This window comes from Buteo buteo, chromosome 19 (assembly GCF_964188355.1).
Source record: "Buteo buteo chromosome 19, bButBut1.hap1.1, whole genome shotgun sequence".
NCBI lineage: Eukaryota > Metazoa > Chordata > Aves > Accipitriformes > Accipitridae > Buteo > Buteo buteo.
The window spans coordinates 2,910,310-2,929,284 of NC_134189.1; the positions used below are offsets into that span (position 1 = coordinate 2,910,310).

General features: G+C 50.6%; 1 protein-coding gene across 1 annotated transcript; it reads left to right on the plus strand.

Moving 5' to 3' along the window:
- Positions 1–25: 25 nt before the first annotated feature.
- Positions 26–18,767, plus strand: TMPRSS6 (transmembrane serine protease 6). The gene is made up of 18 exons (XM_075050883.1): positions 26–236; positions 1,877–2,033; positions 2,199–2,341; positions 2,536–2,603; positions 3,844–4,028; positions 6,751–6,792; positions 7,749–7,953; positions 8,309–8,445; positions 9,016–9,128; positions 9,609–9,718; positions 10,761–10,906; positions 11,866–11,964; positions 14,002–14,115; positions 14,397–14,513; positions 15,276–15,444; positions 16,845–17,116; positions 17,734–17,870; positions 18,572–18,767. Exons 2-18 carry the CDS (start codon positions 1,877–1,879, stop codon positions 18,728–18,730), a joined length of 2,373 nt encoding a protein of 790 aa, XP_074906984.1. The 5' UTR covers positions 26–236; the 3' UTR covers positions 18,731–18,767.
- The last annotated feature ends 208 nt before the right edge of the window (positions 18,768–18,975 follow it).

An 18,975-nucleotide genomic window follows, 5' to 3' on the forward strand; every position in this document is an offset into this window, starting at 1 on the left:
CCAGCCTCCTGCGCTGTTCTTCTCTGCACAGCTGGAGGTGCTCCTACCCTGACTCCTTCCAGGCTCCCCCTGCTCAACCTGCAGATCTTCTCCCCCCTGCAAGCCTCCGAAACCTCCGTTTCAGAAGAGAAAAAAAGCCGCTGTCCGGGGTGCGCTGACCCATCGCGGCAGGACAAAGGCCGAGCTGAAGGGACATGGCATCAGGTTATTGATCGCTGAGGAGACTTTGAGCTCGGGTAAATAGATGTTCTCCTCTCTCCCCCGCCTCCATGCGTGCGTGAGCTGGCTTGCGTAGGGAGTGTGGGCCAGGCTTTACGGGCGGCAGCAGGCTTCAAAGGTAGGTCTGCAGCTCTGGGGGAAACCCCGGTGCCTACCATCAAATCTTCTAACAAAGAGACTCTGCTGCTGCTGCTGCTTCCTGCCCTCCTCCCTCCGCCCCTCCGTCTGCGGTTCTTTGCTTGCGCCTGCTGTTTCTGAAGGGATGCTGCGATAGCGGAGAAGCGCCCTCGCTCTCCCGGACCGCCCCAGCTGGTTCACTGGGGAGGAGATGCTCCCCAGGGGTTGCACGGAAAGGTGACCCACGAGAAGCAAGGGAGGGCAGCCCGCGCTGGGCCTGTTTGTAGCGCGGGCGTCTCTGCGTTAGAGCCAGCAGATGTGCGGCCGATTGTCCAAGTGCTGATGTTCACCAAGCTGGGTTTAATGTTCCAGGGTGAGTTACCTGGCAGTTACGTTCTGCAAGTGTGTTTCCGTGTTGCAAGGCAGCCTGGAGGGCTTGGAGCTGAGTAACTGGGGGGAAAGCAAGGAGACAGAGAAGCCCACTCAACCCTGTCATGTTGAACGCTCCATGGTATCCACGCAGGCTAAAATGTGCATGAGGCCAAACACCTCTTCCCACATCTGCAGCAAATCCCTCCCATGCACTCATGCCCCCACGCACCACTGGGCACCGAGACGACTCACAGACACGTAGACAGGGCACGGGCATTCCCCAAGACCTCTGTGCCCTCTCACGTGGACATGTTCACATCCCTTTCCTCTCCAGCCCCAGAAACACAGAAAGTTTGGGGGCAGCCATGCACTGGGGGGTGGCAGAGGAAAGGAGAAGGAAGGTGGGTGAGATAACCAAGATTAACACGGTTTTCTTGGGTGATGGCGTTTCTTATGCTCAGAGTCTGGGACTGATGGAAGGGGAGCAGTCAGGAGGAAGCAAAAGAAGCAGCCTGGGTGAGACAAGGGGCAAAGACAGACAGAAGGTGTCCCCTGGCACAAGCGGAGCGTGGTAGAGGGCTGAACGTTATTCAGGTTATACTTTCTCCTCACTAGCTCAGCTAGTGAGTCAGTGCCAGCATGGGCTTAGCCCTGGGTCTGGTGGGAATGGCAAGGTTTGCTTACTTTTAGGAATCGAGAGCAAAATGGCACAGCAGGCAAAGTGCAACTTCAGGCTCCCAGGTTGTGGCTGTTTTGTGCAACTTCTGTGTGCATTTGAGGTCATGGATTTTCTTTTGCATTGATTTCTAGGTCAATAAAATACCAGCTTTAAAACCATTCCCAACCTGGGAGGACAACACTTTTGTCTCCGGAAAAATTCATTATTGTACTCATTTGTGGTTTTGGCAGAAGCAAAACCCAGGGAATGCCTTTGAAAATTGAGGGATTACCAGGAGGCGTAGACAGGACGGTGTCCTGGAAGCCTGTCTCCCACTGAGTCAGGAGTTTTACTCGCATTCGCACTGAGCAAAGTCTTTGGTGGTTAGCACGCAGATCTCTTGGGGCTATAGATCTTGGGAGAGGAGCACAGAGATGGCAGAGCACCTCCAGAGACAGCTGTAAAGGGATGCGGAAAACCCAGCCTGACCATGGTGTGCTGTGTCACTAGATGCCCCTGATGGAGGCCGAGGAACAAGAAGAAGACGCCAACTCCCTCTCAAAGGACGGATCGGAGACTAACTCACGTGATTGCCTCCGCTATGTGCCCCTTGGGATAGCCTTTCTTTTGCTGGCTGGAGCTGCTGCAGCAACCTGGTATTTCCTAGGTAAAAATTCAACAAGTTTTCTCCCCACGGAGGAGGTGGATGGGGTGTAGTCCAAGCCCAAAGCGCGTTAGTGACTCTGGGTGATCTTTACATGCTCGTACATAAAGGCAAACCCCTCTCTCCAACATATCAGCAAGGTAATTCAGTAATGTCTTCTGTTGGCAGACTACAGACCATGGCACCTGGAACCGGCCATCCTGCGGTTTTATTGTGGCAGCCTCCAGGTCCTCAATCGCCAGTATTCCCCAGACCTTGGGCAGGTGGAGTCCAGAGCCTTCTGGCTGGAGTCAGCTAAGCTCCAGAAGATGGTGAGGGCAATTTCATGACCAGAGCTGGCCCTGAGGCAGTTCAGTGAGTAAAAAGAGGAAGGGGTCAGGTACCCGCATCCAAGTGACAGACTTGGTGGGTCTGTATAGCAAGAGGGATGAAACATAGGGTTGGCCATAGGTCCTTTGCCACTGTAACATTGCACTATAGTTATCCGACGACATTCTCGTTGCAGCTGAAGGAACTGATTCGTGCCACAGAGCTGGGTCGATATTACAACTCGAGCACAGTGTATGCCTTTGGGTGAGTAGCACCCACAGCATATTTGCTTGTTCGTGTGTGAAAGCTTCCAGTCAATTGTACTCTGGTTTCACTGAAATCTGGCCATGACAAGCTGCTGCAGTCCCCACCATGAGCTCTAAGCTAGGCTGGGCAGTCCAGATGCAGAATGGTTCCAGCATGACAGAGCTGGGGATATTCTGATGTTCATCCAATTTCATGATGAAAAAGCCAAAACTGAGAAATTTTTCAGAGGGGCAAAAGTTCAAGAGAGGAAAAAAATTCACTGGGAAGAACTGAAAAAAAAACCACCCCTGGGCTTGGCATTCTCACTAGAAACTAGGCAGCTGGAAATTAATTTGTCTAATTCAAGAAAGTCATTTTATAGCCTGATTCTAGGCACCAGAAGGGAGAGGCCAGAATGCACTGTGGAAAAGGTATTCCAGCCAAGAAGCATGATCCACCTGGGAAAAGGGTAACAGTGGAATGGGACAGATGTGGGACTACAGCTTTGCAGGTCATCACAGTAGATCAAGAAAGCAGGAATAACTTCCAAACTGACATATACATTTGCTTCTGATTTTTTTCCATGGAAAACTACACCCCTAAATTTGTCCTTCAGCTAAGAAAAAATCCAATTTTGATGTAACTCCATTTTCAACTGGGGAAAGAAAAGTTTCTCTTGCAATTCTTCCTCTAGCCTTTTACCGAACAAAGGTTTGTTTCAACATCTCTTCCCCCTCCCCCAGCCAATTTTCTCTGCCAGCTGGTTGAACAGAGCTTTCCCAGTCACTGTCTCCTGCAGCTTGAGCCTGCCCAGCATTAATGGCTTGTGGTAAGGTACTGAGTCATAAATCATCCACTTGTCACCACTGGGAGGTGAGACAATGAAGTCTTGAGTGTTTCTTTTCAACCCCTGGTCAGTAGTAACCAAAGGTCATTTCTACCTGAAATGAGACTACTCATTAGACCAGTCTTGATTAATTATCACATTAATTTGACCACATATGGTCATCACTAAAGCCAGATGGCATAAAATGGCTTCCTCCCCCAAAAGGACTGAGCATTAACTAGCACCATGGACGTAGCAGCTCTCTTACCCCACTTGGAGTGGTTCCTCTGGGTCACAGCCGTGAGCTGGAAAGTCCACAGAGATATGTCTGTTCTGTGGAGAAACAGCGGGGGGGTTAATCTCTGTGGTTTGACTCCCCAGTGATCCTGGAGAGGAAGAGAGAAGATATTTAACATGCTGTTTCTCTGTTAGGGAGGGAGCTCTGACCTTCTTCTTCTGGTTTGCCCTCCAAATCCCTGAGAGTCAGCAGAAGGAGGTGACTGCTGAGAGGGTAAACGCAATGCTCCACCAAGAGCTCTCCACCAGTTTCAACAACTCGGGCAGCCTGTCCTACCAGATGGAGTACAGGGTCAACCCAGACTCGTTGGTTCTTCTGGGTAAGTACCGGCTGCTCAGCTGTGGCCTGAGCAGTTAGAAATGCTCCAAGATTTATAAGGTGCTGAAGGGAGGTTAGGAGAAAAGGCCAGAAGTCACCACTGAAGGGGACAGGGGAAACCTGAAGAGGATAAGGAAAAAGTGAGGATCAGGAGGTACAACTACACATATTTCTTTCTGATAGAGGATAACTGCAGTCTGATAAAAAAAAAACCAAACATCCTTCCTTTGAAGGATTAAAGATTATTGGAGATGCAGCTGCCAATGACCAGCAGGTAACTTTTTTTTTTTTTCTCCTTCTCCCATCAGCTTTGGCTTCGGTGGACTAAGATCTTACACAGGTCATGACTTTGATCAGCTCAGCTCAAAAATAGCAAGCAATTAGGTTTCCTACTTCCCTTTGGGAGATTATTCCAGGCTACTTTCACCACTAGTCTTCCTCTGAGACAAAGCATTGTTGCCACTTCTGATCTTGACATACAATTTTGAGGATTATTTATTGTTGCCCACAGTGAAGATCACAGCCTGTTTAAAAAGCCACCCCTACAGAACTGCTCTAAAATAGGTTAGATAAAGGACTAGGAATGTGGCTATATTCAATGTGTCCAAGTCCAATGGAATTTGTATTTGGTCTTTATAATGAGACTTAACTTCTCAGACTGATCTGATCCCTCTTACAGAGCCCCAAACCTCACAGGTTTTAAATACGTTGTGTTTCTTCTCTCCCCTTGGGACTCTCATTTCCAAGTTTCTTCTTCCTAGGAAATGTGACATCTCCAAGTTTTTTTCCCCAGACATGTTATCTTGCATTTTTCTAAGGTGAATCTTACTTTAATATATACCACCCATATTTTTTTTAACCCTTCCCTCCACATCTTAGCTGTTTTGTTTTGGGGGTCATTTTGTTGGTGTCCCCAAAGAAAATTTGATTCCCTCAAAATTATTTTCACTCCCTCATCCAGACCATCATGTTAAGATCTTATTCTGAAGCTGCAATAGCATCTCCTGAAGACATCTCCTCCTGCAGTTACTATTAGTCACTAACTTCTGTTTATGATTTATTTCCAGCATACCAGACCTTATGCTCAGCCAATTTGAATTAAATTTCTTAAGAAAGATATCATAAGATAATATGCTAAATGCTTCGAAGTTGGCCCATCTAGCATTTTCCCTTTATTGACTCACTTCATAATGTAACTCATAAACAAACAAAAATGATGGTGCCATTCTTCTAGCTGTTCCCAGTTCCCTCTTATTCCCTTCACATCTGTTTCAATCTTTTATTCATTTCAGCATATCACACTTCTTTCTATTTTGGAATTAACACACCAGTTGTAGCTTCTCCAGCTCCTTCTGCTTTCCCTAGTCCTTTCCGCCTCCCTCTGCAGTCAGAAGCACAGTCTAGCAACTAAGGCAAAAGCCAGAAACCTCTTACACTGCTGGGCCAGGGTGACCTCAAGCCAGTGACTTAACCTCTGGCATCATTTGCTCTGTAAAATTGGAGTGAAAAAATAGCTAGCTAATAGCAAGTCGTTAGCACTTCATTGCTTTCTGACAGACTCATTTGCTGACCTCCTTAGCTCTAAACATGAAGTCTCGCTGCAGCCTGCCTTAAGACACAGAGCTGTAAACCACTGACTAGCGCAGGAACCTCTCCAATCTCGCCAATGCTTTATTTTTACTAACACCTACACTCACCCCAGGACACTAGCTTCCCCTTTGCCCCAAAGAGTTTCAGGATTTCCTTTTCCATACAGGAACTCAGTTTTATTACCTTCGGATAAAAGAGTACTTAATATCAGCTCAGCATACGTCCTTCCCTACAGCACATGAGCTCCTCTAGGAGCCTGCCTTATGCCTGCAGGATCATCTTTTCCATAACATCTGTTTTTGCCATGACAAAACTGCTCAGCTCTCCCCACAGCATTGCAAGCTTTGCTTAGGAGCTACAAAAGACCAAAGCCCTGACCCAGGCAAGCCCCCAACAGCAATTCTCACACCCAACTGACCTCATGGTGCCTTTTATTTTGCCAGTTATTCCCAGTAGCACCTGATCTCTGGCCACTTCCAGTTCAGCTGGGAGGCTGGAGCAAAGCCCAGCTCTCCTATAAGTGTTGTCCAATCTGTGACTCTGTTTTGCACAGATTTGTAGTCCTTGCTGGTGGCTTTCTCTCCATCTCCCTTCTCCAGAGGTGGACTCTATAAGGATGTTGAGTAGCTCATCAACCAGTGGTCATCAAAAGAGATCTCCTTGCCCATCCTCAGTACCTCCTATACTTTTTTGGTGAGGGTTATTTAAACTGGGAGAACAGGGGAGGGGTGAGCAGATGGCAAAGGCTCTGGGAAATGAGGTTGTGCCCTGTGATGTGGCTGACAGAGGAGGAGGTTGGTTGCCTGGGAAGAGGAAGAGGTCCTGGAATAGCACACAAAAACAGGCAAGCAAAAAAGGCAGAGAAGCCCATGGTGGGCTGGAAAGCATGAACTGGGGCTGTTGCATTTGGGGCAGAGGCCAGAGAGATTTCCCAGAGAGATGGGGTGGGGAAGGCATGACTGAAACAAGTCCCTGAGAGCAAACAGAGAGGTACCTGGAGGATGCCCCATGCTGAAGTTGTGAGTGAGCCATTCACAGAAGAAGGAAAGGAGTCATCACCTGCCAAGCTAGCATTCAGATACTACCAGTTTATCTTTTTGTTTATCTTCCTTTATATATTTTCTTTCTAACAGAATCCAGTGTGAAAGACATAGTAGTGCTGAAATCCACTCTGGGTAGGCTATCTTTTCCTTTCCTTTTGAGTTCGTGACTTTACGGGAGGGATTTTTACAGGGGACAGAAAGCTTGTTGGCTTCCTGGAGTTGTAAATCCTGGGAAGGGGAGATGAGAACAGTAGCAAGGCAGCACCAGTGCCGCTGCTTGGTCAGACCCAAACTCCATGACACAGCTATGTGCTGGACTGCTCTGAGCATCCTGACACCTCTGCCCCAGTAGCGCACCACTATGCAGAGATACTGGCTCCCAGGGGCAGTGCAGCCACCTTATCATATCCCTGTCCTAATGAGTCATGTCAAATAGCTTGGTGTACTGCTGCAACAGTGCTAATTCCAGGCCCCATGAAATTCTGCTGAGTGGGGAGGGGGTTTTGCTCTGTAGCTCTGCACTGGGTGTGCTGTCAGTCATTTAGGAGTCTGTTGTCTTAGCGATGTTTGAAGATGCTTTTAGTAATTTCAGGCAGTGTTGTAAGTGCCGTGGTTGGCAGCTTGCACTAGATATGCTGTTAGAAACTCATCTCTAAGCTGACTTTTACTCAAAAATCCTGGTCTGGAAGCCTGCTGAAACCTGGAAATCAGACAAGGGAGATGTAAAGCCAGGAAGGATATGGGGTTGAGAGGAGAAAGAGGTGAAAAAGAAAATAAAGCCAGTGGAAGATAACTGTGCTGATATTTAAAGCCTGAGGTAGTATGAGTTTAATCAAGGAAGAGAAGACAGTTCTTATAGAGAGAAACCGAGGCAACGGTATGAGGGGACTGGTGCCACAACAACATATATAAAAGTAAACTGAGATTACTGGGATGAGTCAGCCTTACTCTGAAATAGGGCTCACACTGATATCCCAAGTGACAATCCCTTATCTTCATTTCTCTTACAACCACCCCTAAGCCCCCCCCTTTGCTTCCATTTACATCACCCTGAGGTTTAAATCCCTTTATCTTTCCCCTGGATTCAGGTTGCTACAGGTACAGCTATGTCCAGGAGGATGATGTCCTAAGGCTGGAGGGCCCTGACTACTTGGCCTCCAGTTGTCTTTGGCACCTCCATGGACTGAAGGGCTACATGATCAAGCTACGCCTGGAGTGGACTCTCCCGGACTGCAGGGACCGCCTGGCTATGTACGACGCAGCCGGGCCCCTGGAGAAACACCTCATCACCTCGTAGGTAGCTTCTGAGCAAGACGAGCACGGCGGGGAAGCCGGGCAGGATGGCACGGCACGCCACAGCAGGGGAAGGTGTTAGACTACATCAGAGGAAATTCTCTTTGATGCAGAACCTGCCTCTTGCCGATCAGCTGAAGTCACTGATGTGGGATATCATACAGCCAGCCGTGCAGTCTGAGAGATTACAGCAGCACGAGCTGTCTCTCTGCTGGCCCTTTCTTTGATTCAGTTAGTGCCTCGCAGCAGGCGTGTGCTGTGGATAACACAGACCTCCATTGTCTCTCTTTCTCGTTCTTCTCTTTCGTTTGTTTGTTGCTCGCTTCACCCCCATCTTTTTATCTCTCCCCCCGAGGATCTATGGCTGCAGCCGGCAGGAGCCCGTTGTGGAGGTCCTTTCATCTGGCCCTGTCATGTCCATTGTGTGGAAGAAAGCCATGTACAGCTACTATGACCCCTTCATCCTCTCAGCACAAGTGGTGCCCCTCGAAGGTGAGGAAGGCTGGAGGAGGGCAGCCATAGATGTAGGAAGGAGACAGGTTCTTTCCTACAACATCACAGAGGTGCTCCATCCCCATTAGGAGCTGAATTCACTCTAGATTGCAAGGGCAGAGGTGGTCAGTAAAAAGCAGGTTAGATGTTGCTCCCTCACCTGGACTCATACATGAGCATCTGGCTCGAGGCTTTACAGCCCAGGGTCTGGCAAGCGGAGCCTGAGTGATCATGATACTTTAAGACAAGGCCAAGCTCTCATGCACGGACAGACCAGTTGTGGCCTGGGCATCATTGTCTAGATGCACTTGCAGATAAATGTTAATTCATTATAAGAGTCTAAAGCAGCAATATACATTACTATTACCCTTCTCTGGACAAGAAGAGGAGGCTAAACGTCTTGCCAGGTAGAAATGGCCCCTTGAAGGGGGATGGTGGGACATCCCAGTCACCTTTAGCATCAGACCTTAGAGGCCCTTCTCTCCCCTCCTACAATGGGATGAGTACATGGCATCCCCAGGCTGAGGTTGAGCTGGCAGGTAGCAGGGCTTTGAATGTCTGTCTTTACAGCCTGCGAAGTGAATATAACTCTGCGGGAGGGCCTGGAGCTGCAGGGGAAGATCGGCACGCCACACTACCCCAGTTACTACTCACCCAACACGCAGTGTACCTGGCACATGACGGTAAGACCCAGCTCCCACAAGAGCATCCACCCCATCCCTGAAAACCATCCCGCACTCCCCACATTAGGGTGGGTTACAGCCAGTACTCTCAGTCAGATCATCATGAGAAGCAAGAAGAGGGTGCCAGCCTGCCTAGCCTCCACATAATGCATGTTTCTGAAGGGGAAGGAGTCTAATATTGCATGCCGGCACAGAGATGCCATAGCTGGGGAGGAATCTGAAATCTGGTCTCCAGAGGAGTTCTTCAAGGCAGAACCAGGTTGCGAGAAATTGCTAGGAATTACCATGCTTTGAGACCAGCAGCAGAGTCACCCCGGGCTGCGGCATGGCCCCGGTTTAGAGGGTGCTTCCTTCTGGTCTGCAAAGTGTGAATTGGCAGCTCCCCGCTTCACATCTACCCTGCTCATTTCTGTCACACGGAGTGGGCTGCAGCACTCATAGGAGCCATCTACACTCTGCTCTGGACCCCCTCGCCTGCAGGTCCCATCCCTGGACTACGGGGTCACCCTGTGGTTCGACGCCTACGCGCTCAGCAGACAGAAGCATGACCTGCCCTGTACCCAAGGCCAGTGGATAATTCAGAACAGAAGGTGTGTGCTGGGGTCCTGGTTTCTGCCTCTCACTTTCCACCTGGGATTAAACTGGGATTAAACCCCTGCAGGTTCCCTGCTCACTTCAGCCACCAGGTCTGAGGAAGCTACGCTCAGTGACTCTTGCTTTTCTACTTCTTTTTCAGCCTCTCTTGTTCACAGGCTCCTCAGTGAGCACACTTCTTACAGATTCGCTTTGAGCTACCAGCCTGCCTTCTCTGTCTTGCTGTTTGCATCAGGCTTCCTAGTTTTCTCCTGTGTGTGTAACCTTGGTGTCCTCCCACGTCTCCTGTGTTTGCAAATCTGCCTGTCACCACCTCTGCAATATTATCTGTGTGTGCCATTGCCTTGCATCCACCTCCATACAGATCTTCCGCCTAGCTCCATATCCTCCTGCTTTGACTACAGCCACTTCCCCCTGCAAGACTTCCCAAAATTAGCATCCCTACGTAGCTGGGGCTGCTGCCCACCACCGCTCAGGTGCAAAGGACCAAGAGCTGCTGCGCTCCCATCTCCTCAAAGCAGGCTCCAAGATGAATGGACCTATGGCTTTTGTTTTTCCTTCCACTTACTGCAAAATTCCCCCTTGCCCTCCAAAACTTCCCCCAGCCCGTCTCATTAACTTCCTCTCCCCTGCTCCTGGGGGGGTAACTTCTTTTCCTCTGAAGGGTCTGATCCAGAAGCTATGTTCCCCTGGCTTAGGATTTCTACTTTTTCTGTCCCTGCCTTCCTCTCTTAAACTGTCAGTGCCACAGTTTCTACAACATGGCTTCTTCGGGAAGATAAATATAAGAACCGAATTACTTTGCATGGCCTGAATTCAGCGCTTACCCGGAAAGTGGGAAATGTCCAGATATAGTAGGGTGACCCTGGACTCTGGCTCTCATGCCATACTGAAGGCATTTTGCCTTCCTGGCTTCCCCCCCTAAATCCAGTCTCTGTGGCTCCCTTCCCACCCCATCCCCACGGAGCACCCTTGTCCCAATTTATTGTCTTCTCCTCTCTCCCTGCCCGACACATCCCGCCTGTGTTTGCTCCTCAGGTTGTGTGGTCTGCGGACCCTCCAAGCCTACGCTGAGCGGATCCCAGTCACGTCCTCTGCTGACATCACCGTCGCCTTCGCCTCACAGATCTCCTTAACTGGCCCTGGTGTACAGGCGGCTTATAGTCTGTACAACCAATCTGACCGTAAGTTTGGGCTACTCCCTGCTCCTTAGTGGGGTGGTAGCTACCAGCAGCCCCTGTGCACTTGGCTTGTGTTAGGAGAAACACAAGACACATATCCCGTGAGCCCAAAGTCTGCCCTTCAGGCACATGCTCACAAATCAGTGACGCACACACCACCGATCGCCCAAAAAGAAGAGGCACTTACGTGCGAAGCTGCTTCTGCACATGTGGCCCTGCCTCACGTTGCCAAAGCATCCTTGCGCCAAAACCCAAGGTCAGAGAGTTCTCTGCAGTCTCACCCCCGTGCCCACATCCTGGACTGGCCTTGGAAATTCAATGAGAGGCTATCTCCGGCTTGAAGTGACTTTTATTTAGATTATAAGAGCTCTTACAGAGAGATGTTTCCTGCTCACCTTGGGATTCGTGCAAGTGAGAGACAAATAAAACCACACACACATACACCTAACGCACATATGCAAATGCACACCCACAGTCTGTCTTTCCAAGGTTTCTCCATCTCCTTCCTAAAGGGTGCCCGTAACACATACCAGTCCCTGAATACATGCACCTGCTAACACGTGTCTAACACCAACCCCTTCAAGGCCCCCACCAAGTTTTAATAACAACTCCAAAGAACCTGTTTCAACTTTCCCGCGGCATTCAAGAATCATGAAACTGTGCTAAACCGGAGGTATAGCACACCAGGAGGGCGGTTGTCCTGGCTTCTCGCCCATCGGTATGACGGGAAGCAGGGAAAAAGCCCCCCTTCCCCTGGTGCACAGCCTGGCTCTGTTTGCCCTTGTTCAGAGCAGATGACGTGCCAGATTTTGGGGAGCGCAGCAAATGCCAGCAGCACGCTGCTGCAGCACGCGTGTGGTCAGGAAGGTGTGCAGCTCCACGCTCTACTTTCAAGCCACAGTGCTCTGTTGCAAGGAGGTTTCCAGTCACTGGGGACTAACTACTCTCTGTTGGTTTCACAGCCTGTCCCGGGGAGTTCCTGTGTTCCGTGAACGGCTTGTGCGTCCCGGCCTGTGACGGAATCAAAGATTGCCCCAATGGGCTGGATGAGAGAAATTGTGGTGAGTGATTTCTTCTCCCCGCTGGTCCCTGGTCTCAGCAGGACATAGCCCCTTCCTCCTCCAAGGGTAGGAAGGGCTGGGGAGGATTCAGTTGGCCTAGGTACAACCTTGTACCTCCCTTCTAGGAGCTTAAACCTCTGCATCCTTAAAAGCCTCATCCCACTGCCGTATGGCTTCAGCCTGCTCGGGAAGGAGCAGCGACTCTTCTTGCTCCCGCGCACAGCACAGTCTTCCTGGGAGAACCCCCAAGTACCCGTGCACCAAGAGCTCCAGGCAGCCTGAAAGAAGCCCCCCTGCCCAGGCTGTCCCCCACCTCGTCCCGCTTTCCCCCTACAATCAACCTCAGCCCTGGGCTACAGCCCCCTCTGCTGCCATACCACCCAGCATCCCCCTCCCAGTCCCCCCACCCTGCCCACCCCCCCCAGGCCCTCCTGCTGCCCCGCTCGCTCCCCCCCAGGCCATTTGCGACACACGATCTGTAACAGATCCTCCCCCATATATTGCACTCCAGTTTGGGAGCATCTAAGTCCTCCATCAGCCATCAGTTCTTCATGCCAACAGCAGTTGGGGCTGATGCAGACACCATCCTCGGCATCCCAGGACTCCTGCAAAGCCCTGTTTTCAAAGAAATAGGCATTCTATTCTATTCTATTCAGGCTCAGGCATGACAACTAATTCATGTATCCTCCTATCCCGGGGAGGGGGGGGGGTTGTCACATCGGTGCCACCACTAATTTTTCATTAGTTGTCCCTTACAGCTGTTTTTCCACAGACAGAAAGATCCCTGAACCACTGGAGATAGTGACCAGTTCTGAAAGATTCAGAGGAAGGTATAGAAAAGTCTAAAGTAAAAGGAAGGAGAAATCTTTCTCAAGAAAGTTTTAATTCAGTGCTGGAAATGTGAGAGCTCTCACAGGATCACTGAGGTTGGGGTTTGTATTGCCTGCAGTCTTGCTGATGGTGCGCTCTGTCCCATCATCCAGCTGTCTGACATCAGGGATGGCTTGTTTCCCTCATGCAGGCATGGATACAAATGCGTCCTTACGAATATCTAATCCCTTCTTGAATCCTATTAGCTTCTTGGCCCCAGGGATATCCTGTGTCATTCAGTTCCACAGGTTAACACAGACCAAGACTAAACAAAAAAAGTATTTGTTTCTCACTGTTTTCAAACATCCCATTATATTCAAAAAAGAAAATAGAAACATCATGATTTCCTTCCTTTCTTATACTCTTGCCAGTGTTGCATCTCTGCTTATTCACTCCATGTCTGTATGGGACAGTCCCTGTCTTTAAAATCAGTGTTCACATTGCCTCAGACCTACATGTGCCTTTAGTCACCTGGAAGCCCCATGTTAATTACTGAAGAAATTATAGTCATTGCAGTAAGAAAACGCCTGGGAGGTACTGGCCCATCATGTTTGGTGTTTCACATAGATACACACAAACACAGGACAAGTTCCTGCTATGAAAACATACAATCAGAAGTCAAACTCTGTCATGGGGAGGCACCTTAGGCACCACCTCCATCCTAGGCAGCTACCAGAGCTCGTGGACATTGAGGAATCCGTTGTTTTTCGGGACTCAGCTATCAGAGAGCAAGGGGAGCAGCCGCTCTGTAGAGGAAGGTGACCCGTGAGCTGAGGGTGACAGCAAGGCAGGAGGAACAGTGACCTCAGCAGTCAGGATGCAGTCCTGCAGAGCCCGAACAAGGCAAGCAGACCAGGTCTGCTGGTGGGAACCCGGGTCAACCGGTGAGTCCAGTGGCCTCAAGACAAGTCCATAGTGATGAGGCAGGTCCGAGGCCAAGCCAAGAAGCCAAGGAAAGTTAAGTCAGCATCAGCAGAGTGTAAGACAGGGTGCAGACATACCTGCAAAGTAGATCAGGCAAAGACTACACAGCTGCACTATACCAGAGTGCACATTATGAGGTGGGGGGAAGAGGTTGCAGAGCCTACTGATGCCCTTAGGACCCTGACCTCACATCTTACACCTTGTCTTGCGTGCCTAATTCCCGGGTGCTTCCCTCCTGCCCAGTGTGCCCTGCAAAGTTCCAGTGCCGCGAGGACAGCACTTGCATCGAGTTCAGCAGGGTCTGCAACCAGCAGCTGGACTGCATCAACGGGAGCGATGAAGAGCAGTGCAGTGAAGGTAAGGAGGAGACAGTGCTGGGCTGACAAATACCACCTTCTACACTCGAGCCAAGGCTGTCGGTAGCGTACTTCCCTCTAGTGAGGTCAGGGCACGTGCCCGACCTGCTCACAAGGTTTGCTCTGTTTGTAGCTGACCAAGTTTGCTCAGGAAATTCCCTGTCATCCTTTATGGAGTTCCCCCAAGCTCTCTGTTGCCTTTTTCCCCCTACTCAAAGGACTTCAGGCTGCATCTACAGCCTGCCGCCCTCCCTCAGCCTCAGCTCCTCTCCCTCTTCGCAGGGGTCCCCTGCGGTCCTTTCACCTACCGCTGTGAAGATGGGACCTGCGTGAAGAAACCAAACCCCCTGTGCGACACCGCTGCAGACTGCAAGGACCTGTCCGACGAGAAGCACTGTGGTGAGAAAATGCTCACTTGCACGTCAGCCAGGCAGGTTCAGGATGGCACGTAGCTGCAAGTCACCCCTTTTTCCCCCCACCACCCCAGCATAAGCGCCCACCCTCCCTTGTTCCACCACCTTCTCCCCACCCCAGCCCCACGGCAGCAGGGCCACTGCTCCATCCTGCATTGGCAGCGGCAGCAGCAAGGAGCCAGCTCTCCGTGCTGAGCTGTGAGCAGGCATTTGCTCTTTGGCCAGCTGCTCCCCATCTCCTTCAGGCAGAGGCATCAAGCCAGATAGACATGTCTCACAGGCCAGGTCCTACCCACGGGCTGCCTGTTGGACCACTATGCTGGCTTTTGTGAAATAATGCCATCCTACAAGGCTCCAGCCAGGGAAATCACCCATGACTGCATGGTCACTGGCAGGGAGAGAGCTTCTGCTTTGATTTCCCTGCTTGGTTTTTCTGGAGCCTCAGTGAGCAGTGAAAGGGAACGACTGCCAGGGTTCCCTGACAGGAGAACAGACAGCGTGCTGCCCCAAAGGCATCCCCAGGCTGGAGCTGGAGGTGGGATAAGGCTGTGCAGGCATCAGTGGGGCCACACACTGCAAGGGAGCGCTCACTAGACCTGTCCTGGACGGTCCATAAAGCATCTGCTGGCTGGGGAAGGCAAGGGATTAGCGGTGAAACTCTTCAGTCGATTAAGTAGGAAAGGAAGGGCAGGCACAGAATATCACATTCCCTTCCTCCCCTGAAGTACCTGCTGTGTCTTGTCCTCAGAGTGTGGTCTGCAAGCCCCTCTCAGCAGGATCGTGGGTGGTGCGAATTCTGTGGAAGGGGAATGGCCGTGGCAGGCCAGCCTGCAAGTTCGGGGACGCCACATTTGTGGGGGAACACTTATTGCTGACCGCTGGGTGGTCTCAGCCGCGCACTGCTTCCAGGATGAGAGGTAAATGGAGAGGGGACGGTGCTGGACTGAAGGATTTGCATCGCGTTCCATGTCATGCATGATGGGAGAGTCATCTGGCTTGTGAAAATGTCCCAGGACAGCCGCACCCCTCATCTGGCACCCGTGCCATGCTTCTCCATGGCTTGGAGCTGGAGAAAGGGATATGGATACAAGTATTTGGGTGTGCATGCAGGGAAAAAGGGGCAGTGCTGGACTTCCACGGCCACCCTTCCCTCCTGATGCTATGTGAGCTTAGGGGAGAGGAGCTGCTGGTCACCCTCAGCATGGTGACACCAGCCTTGGAAGGACTGGGGTTGCTTTGCAGTTACGCTCATCACCTCACCCTGCTCCTACCTGGGTCCTACGACCCTGCAAGGAAGCCCACCAGCACTGGGAGCAGGCTTTTCCATTGGTCCATGCGGGCAGAATTTAGCCATTTTGGAGTGTCCCAATGCAGGATGGATGGAGATAGCACAGCCCTGTTAGATGGCATATGTGTGTGCCTGGCAGGGAGAGAATTTAGTGGTGTGGGAGAGAAGAAGTAGGGTTGAAAAAGAGGAGCAGAAGAACAGCAGCAGCCTTGGGCGGGCTGTGCTATGGGCAGCAGCCTGTGCAGGCAATAGGATGGAGGTGAGTCCTGAAGGGGAATTTGGATCAAGAGAGATGGTCAAACCAAACCAGGGAGATTTTTGCACCCAGAGGGGCAGTGTGGGAGAAAACAGCACCTGTAAGGCAAAAGGTGGACAGGAGTCTGAGTCTAAAACCAGCCCTTTTCTTGTTTCCTCCTGCTCTTGCAAGGGCAAGTTCCCCTCTGCTCCTCACCCTCCTGCTGGAGACAGGGTGTCCCTTGGCTGTTAGCTCTTAGCTGTTCTGTTCTCAAAGATGTCACCTTGTTAGGCTTTCGCCTCTGTTTCTGTAAAGGGCTGTCATGCCTTTTAACACTCTCACCTCTAAGCTCTTCTCACTTCACTCCCTCTTAGAAATTTCTCAGATCTTGCTCCCCTTCTCCATGTCTCCTTCTCCTTGCAGCTTTGCTTCACCAGCTCAGCTCTTATGCTCTGCCCTATCATAGACCTCACTTGCTGGCCTAACCTACATACACCTTTTAGCCTGCTTTGCTAAGGAAAATAAGCAAATCTTAGCAAATAAGCAAATATGAGCAAGTTGCCTGTGTGTATGAGTGTCTGCCCAAAGTTGTTCCCTCTGTGCAGGCATGTCAAGGCATCAGAGATGTCCCGCCTAGTTTCTTGAAATCAGTAGCCAGATAAAAATAGAGGCCCCTCTGAGGGAGATGATCATCCGTATCAGAGACTGCTCAAAAGGCTGTGACAGAAACAGCCAGGCTCTGCCCATCCTTCTCTGTTCATGTGATGAGTTACCTTCTCTGCTGCATCCTACAGACTGGCCTCCGCCTCCATATGGACCGTTTACTTGGGCAAATATTTGCAGAATGCCACCAGCCACACAGAGGTGTCCTTCAAGGTTATCCGCCTCTTCCTCCACCCTTATTACGAGGAGGACAGCCACGATTATGATGTGGCCCTGCTCCAGCTGGACCATCCTGTGATCATCTCACCCTTAATCCAGCCCATCTGCTTGCCTGCTCCTTCTCACCTCTTTGAGCCTGGTCTTCATTGCTGGATCACTGGCTGGGGAGCCCTCAAGGAAGGCGGTAGGTGCAAGGTCTTTGCTGGTGGCCTACGGTAGCAAAGCCAAGGCAGAAACAGCTTCAGATGTGAGGTGGGCAAAATAGGCTTCTGTTCACCCCAAAGCATTATACCTCCTTCACCCCCTTTGATTTTGGGTCACAGGTTGGCCAAAGTTACCTGTTGAGTGCCTTGAAACCTCATTCGGTTTCACTCCTTCACTCACTCACACCCTTGCTCCAGCTGCTTCCTAAATGGAAACACTCAGGGGTCTATCCAGAACTGGACATTCCTGCTTTGTATGCTTAGCTGGAAGAGCTTAACGCCCATTTCAGTGAGAAGCAAGCCCAAAACTCTCACATCCCAGAGGTTTCCCCAAACCAGAATCCACCTTGTCGCCAAAGCTGAAGTATCCACAACATATCCCTGTAGGGAAAGGGACTGAAGGGGAATGTTACTCCTTCCATGCAGGTGAAGTACTCGGCTGAAAGTCAGAGACAGTGATGCCAGTGGAGAGCAGAACAGAAATTCAGATGGCAGCTTTCTGCATGCAGTGAGATGGGCATGGGCTGGGGGATCACGGTAAACATTGGGAAGTTCCACCATTGCTCACCTGAACTACTTTTGGTACTCTACCCCTCAGGGCACATCAGTAATGTTCTGCAGAAGGTGGACGTGCAGCTCATCCAGCAGGACATCTGCAGTGAGGCCTATCGCTACATGATTTCTCCCAGGATGTTGTGTGCTGGGTACCAAAAGGGCAAGAAAGACGCCTGCCAGGTGATGGATGAGTTGTGGGATCAGGGTTGACTACCTGAGGTGGGGTGTGTCCCAAGTCTCCCAAATGCACTCCATAGCCTGAAATGAAGGTGAAAAGACCATAAAAATGCCTGACCCCCAGCGCTTTCGCTGATCAAAGTGGCCAACAACAGTTCTTCCCAGCATCCTTGCCTTAGACAAGATCCAAATACACTTAAATTTCTCCTTTTCTCATTTCAGCCCACTGTCCACTCTTTACCTCCCACTTTCAAGTCACTTGTCTACATCAGTCTCCTATCCCTCAGCCTCTTTAACATCTGTCACACACAGTTACCTGTCTGTTCCTTTATCACTATCAACCTCAAGGAATTCCTCTGTCTCCCATCTCTCCACGTATCTGGTTAAATTCCACCAGCTTCCTTGCTCTCCACGTATTTGGAAATGCCACATGGAGCAGAGGGAAACAATAGAGCTGTCAGCTTCTTGGGACCTGGCTAAGGGGGAGGAATTTGCATGATGAAGGAATGCGACAATGGGTCAGATGTTTGCACTGCAGACTGTTTCTGACATCTGCCTAAGGTACAAGGAATGTTGCAGATGTCCCACGCGTGAGTTGAGGGGATACAGGAACCTGAATACAGCAGGACTGAAAGCCAATGTAATCATCCAGCTGGAGAAGCTGGTGGATCACCATCACCCCATTTTTCTTTCCTTTTCTCTAGGGTGATTCTGGAGGTCCGCTGGCCTGCAAGGAACCCAGCGGCAGGTGGTTTCTGGCTGGTTTAGTCAGCTGGGGAATGGGATGCGCACGTCCAAATCAGTATGGAGTATACACCAGGATCACTCAAGTGCTGGGCTGGATGAACCAAACCATGAGCTGAGAAAAGTGCATCTCTGCCTTCTCCCCACCAGACTTACACTCACATGGCACTCATTCCTGATCTTGTTCACTTGCCTCTCAGAGAAAAAGAGTTTCTGTATGGGATGTTGTCAGGCCCAGGATGCTCTTCTGAGTGGGGTAAAAGAAGCCTGCGGTGGGGATTGTAGAGAAAAGCAGGCAGACCCTCTTCCCACTCAGTGCTTCCCAGGGAGCATCCCAAGGTGTTTTTAGGCCATCCAACCAAAA